This window comes from Tupaia chinensis, unplaced genomic scaffold (assembly GCF_000334495.1).
Source record: "Tupaia chinensis unplaced genomic scaffold, TupChi_1.0 Scaffold000574_1, whole genome shotgun sequence".
Classification (NCBI taxonomy): Eukaryota; Metazoa; Chordata; class Mammalia; order Scandentia; family Tupaiidae; genus Tupaia; species Tupaia belangeri.
In genome coordinates this window covers 376,044-382,889 of record NW_006160088.1, presented here as the reverse complement: position 1 = coordinate 382,889, position 6,846 = coordinate 376,044, and the positions used below count along the sequence as shown (strand labels likewise).

Sequence of the window (6,846 nt, the reverse complement as noted above, 5' to 3'; positions counted from 1 at the left end):
ACATCCACATTTACCTGGCAACAGAAGTTTAAAAATCTATAGAACAGAAAAATTTTAATGTGCTCAGGTAGGTTGGTATTATTCTAGAAAAACCATTGTATCTAAATGGTATATTATCACAGCTGAATGAATAAGCCCAAATGTCAAATAATCAGTGTCTTCAGTGAGAAAAGTGCCACTTCATCACGTTGTCAGAGCCTGAAGATCTTGTTCTTCCTGACCTGTTGCATCAGACCCCAAGGAGAGGTTTCCTTCCTTAAGAAAGATTTTTCTTTCTCTGTGAATTTCTCATAATTCCTTTCAAAGATTCTGAAAGCCAGTATATCTTTTGTCTTTGTTTTTATTTTATTTGTTATTGGTGTTTTTCCAGTTTTACTAGGGTATAACTGACAGATAAAAATGGTATGTATTTATGGTGTACAATACGATGTTCTTGTATATGTATACCCTAAAAAACGACTAAATCAAGCGAATTAACATATCTATTATCTCACATACATATCATTTTTTTGTGTGTGGTAAGAACATTTAAGATCTATTCTATTAGCAGTTTTCAAGCATCAAATTTTCAAGTATCAGGGCCAACAGGTGACATGGTAATCAAGGCACCGAATTCCCACATGGGCTGACCCAGCAGCTTGAACATCACAATGGGCACATACGCATAAGTGCTCAAAACTCCTAGAGGAGAATAGAGAAGGATTGTGGTATGGCCATCCATCCCTGGGAATGGGGGTTATTTCTCATTTTCTGTTTCTCTGTCTCTCTCTGGCAAGTGCACACACCCTATAGCAAAAACCTAAAAAAGAAAAGAAATGCAAGCATCTAATACATTATTTTTGTTTCTGTTTTCCAATACTTTGTTTTTAACAATAGTCACCATGCTATACATTATCCAGAATTCGTCGTCCTCCCCCTGCTGAAACTTTGCACCCTTTGACCACTATCTTCTCAAACCCCCCATCCACCCTCCAACCCAGCAGCCATCATCCTACTCGCTGTTTCTGTGAGATGGATTTTTTTAGATTACACATGTAAGTGAGATCACATGGTATTTCTCTGTCTACTCCTGGCTAATTTCACTTAAAATAAATTCTTCCAGGTTCTTCCTTATAATCACAAATGACAGAATTTCTTTCTTCCCTTTTAAAGGCTAAATAGTACACCATTGTGTATATATACCACATTTGCTTTATCCATTACTCTGTCGAAAGACACTATGTTGATTCCACATACTGGCTATCACGACCAGTGCTGCAATGAACATGAGAGTGCAGATGTCTCTTTGGCATACTAATTCAATTTCCTTTGAGTATATACCTAGCAGCAGGATTGTTGGATCATATCGTAGTTCTGTTTTCAATCTTTCAAGGTACCTCTGTACTGTTTTCATAATAGCTATACTGATTTATATTTATAAACAGTATACTAGGGGTCCATTTTTCCCACATCCTTGCCAATATGTGTTATCCTTTGTCTCCTTGATAATAGCCATTCTAACACACATAAGGTGATAGCTCATTGTGCTTAATGTATCTTTTTAAAGTGCTAATAAGCTTATTAACTTTGACCATTTATATCAGAAGTTCAAAAATATAAACAAATCAATATGAATTTTTAAAAATTACCTTTTTTCTCTCTCCCGGAGACACAACAGCAGCAGAATATTATAATTAGAACAATGATCAGTATCAAAAGCAATGAAAGTGATACTGCAAGCAGAACTATGGCCCAGGTGGGCAATGATGTACCTGGTTTATCAATACTGCCTATAAGGTTGAAAGGAGAAAAAAATATTTTAGTGACACTTTCTCTGTCTAGAATCACAGATTTTGCCAAACTACAAATTGCATGATAATGTACCTGATGTGCCTGGTGTATCAGTACTACCTACAAGGTCAAAAAGAGAAAAAGATATTTTAATAATGCTTGTACTGTCTAAGATATGTAATTGTGGTTTCTGCCACACTATGAATCGCATTAAGTTTTCTGATATTCTTATAAACTATCAGCCTGTCATGACTAGGTATCACAGGACAATTTCCTTTTAGTGTATTTAATGATTCAATCCTCTACAGTATCTTCTATCACAATATTTAGTGCCGCCAGCAAGTAACTACCTGGTAACTCAGTGCAAGTATTACTGGGTTAATGCCTTTAACATTTCTGAGAGGTGGGGAAGGGTGAGCTGGGCTGACAGCTTTTAAGGTTGGGGCTCCACCACAGCCCCACTCAGACCACCACAGGATTTACTTCTTGGGTTGTAATTGTTTTTTCTATGGCTCCTCAGGAAGAACCATCTTTTGTGCCTATTTTGCCCACTTATTTTATCTAATAGTCATGGAGTTGGGAGAGAAAAGAGGTAATACAAGGCACAGCAAGCAGGAAATAAAAGAGAAGTGGAGATAGAAGGAAGAAGAAAACAAAAAGCCATTTTCATTTTAGACACCATGCCTTAGCTAGAGCTGACCAATACTTCAAGTATTACCTCAATTCAGATTTATATTCACTAAAATTATGTGCAATTGCATATCCAATGCCTCAGTTGCATCAGCCACTTTTCAAGTGCTCAGTCCACAGATGTAAAGCATTTCCATCATCACGGGAAGTCCTGTTGGACAGCACGACCTGGCCATTGGCTTATGGGATCTGCATGGGTATTCCTAAGAGAGCTTTTATCCAGCATTTCCCATCTTTGGTTCTACCCAAACCATGCTGAAGTCAAACACAAACATTTAAGTTGATCTGTTTAACCATAGTCTGTCACTCAAGCTAAGTTGCTTAGGTGGTATGTCAATGTAATGCATGCTGTTTTATTAGATGCCAGTCTCTAAAAAGTATTAAATAATAAGTTTCCTTTGGAGAAGCATAGGGTGAGCTTTGAAATGAATGACTATCAAGCACTTCAGAAACAGAGGTTAGAGCTGAAAAACAAACTCTTAGATGTTCTTCCTTATAGTTTTCCTTGAAAATTGATTTACAATTAGTTTCCTATTCCGATGTCAAAGTTAAATGCTCAGAATACGTTACAGAAGTGGTGAGAGATAATCCTTCATACCCTGGTGTCTTCCGTCATCGACTACATGAATACTGATTCATGGTCAAGTAAAGAGCCAATTGCATAATAATTCACAGAATTGTCTAAAATCAAGTGCTAAAACTCAGAGAACTCAGTGCTTTAAAGAATTATGTTTTATTAAAGAATATTTGTCTTTTGCCCTTTGTACAAAGCTTCTCTGTATTACCCATTATGATTTTTAAATTTTTTTCTAAGACATTAAGAAACACTTAATAATTTTGACTTTTTTAATAGCATCCACATTCATGAAATCTACCACTATTGCTTCCATCTCTTTTAATACACCTGCTACTGTCTTCAATAGACTTAGTCCTTTCAAGGTCAAGCACTGTGTATTACTTTTCTTATGCCCTAAGTATTTAGCACATATTAGGCAAAATAGTTGATGAGCAAATTGATGCCTGTCTGGATGGGAGACAGACTGAGATGCTGGATTCCTTTCTACACAGAGAAGAGAAGACTGTGTACAGGAAGTCAATTGCAACTGAAAGAGGATGTAGGGCTCACTTTTCCCTCTATATTAGTGTTTTTAGAGGATGGTAGGATTGTAGGAAACCCAGCTATTTTGCTAGCACCGTCTATCTTCGTGCTACCCACCACCTTTCCAAAATTAGAGATAGTGACAGGGAAATGGTTTTCTCCCCACCCCTCAGAAAAGGTGAAAGGACAAGGGGCAGACCTCTACACTTCCCATACCACACCACCTCTCCCCAGAATCAGAGCAGTAACAGAAGCCAGTCCTTTCATATCCAAAGAGCAAGCTTATCCCCTTGCTCCACAGACTGCAGAATCCCAAACATTACCTAGAATGCTTGTTACATGTGCAGATCCAAAGTTCACCTTTAGAGATACAGAGCTAGGGACTGAGATGTAGGTTATTGGTAACCCACACTTTGAGAATTTCTAATGTAAAACCAAAATGTGAACACTACAGGGCCAGCAGGTGGCATGATAGTTAAGGTGCTGGACTCACATGGTCAACCACAATTCAAGTCCCAGACTCAGCAGCTTGAAAATCATGCTGGGTACATGTGCATGCATGGCCACAATCTCAAAAGAGGTGTGGAAGAAAAGAGATTGTGCCATGGCTATCTCCACTGGGGTGGGGATGGGGGGGGTGATTTTTCACTTTCCCTCTCTCTCTCTGTTACCTCTCCAGCAAGTACATGTTCCCTATGGCATAAATAAATGTATGTATGTATGTATGTATGTAAACACTGCTCAAGCAACCCCACACACACATACACAATCCAGGATGCTCCCATATTCCCCCTCTTGCAGATATGATAAGGAAACAATTAAGACCAGCACTGTATAATGCTAGTCCCAATCTGGAATTGAACATCAGACCACTTTATGGAGCCTTGTGACTGATGAGAGCTTTGGACTTCTCATCAATGGAACCAGTCAAACCTCATGGCCACTGTCTACTGGTCATGTTACTGTGGGCCTCTGGTTCACTCACCAGTAACAATTCTTTCCCTGCCAGGTTGTTCATACACTCAAGAGCTGTGTGAGAACATTCTGAAAGTGATGTTAGGTCCACCGCACATGTCTGAAATTGCCATGGTCATCCTATATCCAGTTTGATGGACTCCTTTACAAAGTGAAATGTGCACATATTGCAAGTTTTTATAATAAGGGAGCCGTCTAGTGTTAAACATCAAAGTTTGGCTCAAGATTTAAGAGATAGGGGGACCAGCAGTTAGTATAATGGCTATGTCGCTGGACTACCACGTAGTCGACCGTTGGTTCAAGTCCCAGACCAGGTGGCTTAAACTCACGCTGGGCGCGTGTGCGGGCATGCTCAAGATCCCGAGAGGAGAAAGGAGGAGAAGGGATTGTGGTGTGGCCATTCCCCCTGGGGGGTGATTTTTTGCTTTCTGTCTCTCTGTCTTTCTGAAAAAAAAACACTCTCTCTCAAAAAAAAAAAAAAAGAAAATATTTAAGAGATTTAAGAGATTGGCTTACTCATACACTCCTTATCAGTGATCTTTTCTTCCTCTGTGAGAGAGAAATACCATTATTCCAACCTTCTGTCAACTGCTCTTGGTATGACAACCTTTTCTCCAATCTAGCACAGTGATAGCTTGCTTTATTCTCAGGGAGTGTTTGTTTAAAGGAAGGGGAAGGCCAACTTGTTGGGGTTAGTGATTGAATGAAGAAAGACTGTGGCTTTGTACTCTCTCTTGTCCTAATTTAATTTCCAAGTTTAAATAAAGCAATGCCAGCACTCAGTGAAATGCCCAAACTCAGACCAAAATGGTAGCTGGTATCAGAAACCACATGCTTGTTTTTTGTGTGTGTATTTGTTTCTGTTTTTGTTTTTCACTTCCTATTTGCTGTGATCACACACTATTGAAGACTTCCATGAAGTTTCACACCTAGAAGAAACTTAAACTTAAATCTCTCTCTAATCCAGCACAACCCAAAACATAGTGTGAGAGCCATAAAGTAGTAGCCATAATGTAGTACTGGGGCCATACAACGAACCTTTCTTATATTGATAATCATTTTTAATTTATCATGCATTACACATATACATATACACATATAGTATATAAGGGACACCTTTGTTTAGGAGGCTAATTTTTCCAAGTGAGTAACTTTACATTTTAAAAAATGGGCATATATTGATAAATCAAAAATTGGACAATAGACAGAAAACACAGCATCTTGGAATGATCTCCTCCATAGTCAAATTCCTATGTTAGACAGGTAAGACAGTCAGGGTCCAGAGACTAACTACACTGACCGAGAGAGCTCAACACAGAACATCCCAGGTCCTCTGACTCATGTCTTTCCATTCTGCCACATTCTAGATCCAAGGTAGAATCATCCTTCTGGGAAAAACACAGCTCAGGGCTCATATGAAACATGGTTATTTTCATGAAAGTTTACAGGAGGCCATGATCCCTGCCGTGTACCTTAGTCCTTAGGTGTGCATGACTGGAGATGGATGGTAGATTTACTGGAGAAGGTGCACATGCTGTACCTGAGCAGCCCTCAGATGGCAACTAGGGAGGATCAGCTCCAAGTTCAACAGTGCTTGCCTTTCTCCCTATACTCCTTCAAACCACTGTGTGCTGTTGGGGCCACATTACTGACATTACTGTGTGCTTTAATCTCAGCTTTGAGATTGCCCTTTTCCCACCTGTGAAGAAAAGGAAAATTGTATTTCCCAGATGCTCCCAAAGGGATGTGCAGTTTTAAAAGGGTACATAACACTTCCTGAAACCAACTATATTACCACAAAGTGTCACCACCACATGCAAAACACACGCTTATGCTGATAAAGGTGGTACAACACTTGATGATCATTCTGTTCTCTATGCTCTGGGACAAGGATTGTCCTAAGTCCTTGAGGGATTTTAACCTATATACTTCTCGCCAACAACTCTACAAGGCAGGCATTATTATCATCTCAGTTTTATAGAAGAAAAAACTGAGGCTCAGAGAGCTTAAATAACTTGCCCAAAGCCAAACAGGCTAGAGAGCGCGTGAGCCAGAATCAGAACTCTGGTTGTGTGGTAGGGATAGCAGTATCTGACGAGGCTGGATGGGAAGATAGGGCCTTAGAGATTTTCTCATATAGTGTTTCCCAATTCTGGCTGCCCATTTGAGTAATTTGGGAACTTTTTAAAAATCACAATTCTCATGCTCCACGAAGACCAGTTAACCACCAGGGCAAGGCCTGAGCAATAACTGTTTTCATATTCCTTCAGGGACTTGGACCCACAGCAAAAGACAGAACTTCGGCTCTATTC

At 39.4% G+C, this 6,846-nt stretch overlaps 1 protein-coding gene across 4 annotated transcripts in view; it reads right to left on the bottom strand.

Annotated features, from left to right (window-relative positions):
* The window catches only part of IGSF5 (immunoglobulin superfamily member 5), a 61,453-nt gene that overhangs the window by 19,785 nt on the left and 34,822 nt on the right, over positions 1-6,846 (bottom strand). For 2 of the 4 annotated variants that reach the window (XM_006158166.3, XM_006158168.3), the window contains one exon: positions 1,629-1,769. The exons of 1 other annotated variant lie outside the window; for it this stretch is intronic. In XM_006158166.3, the coding sequence (XP_006158228.1) occupies positions 1,629-1,769 (141 nt within the window). Of the gene's footprint in view, positions 1-1,628; positions 1,770-1,863; positions 1,891-6,846 lie in introns of all 4 variants that reach the window. One more of the 4 variants, XM_006158165.3, reaches the window with a different exon arrangement.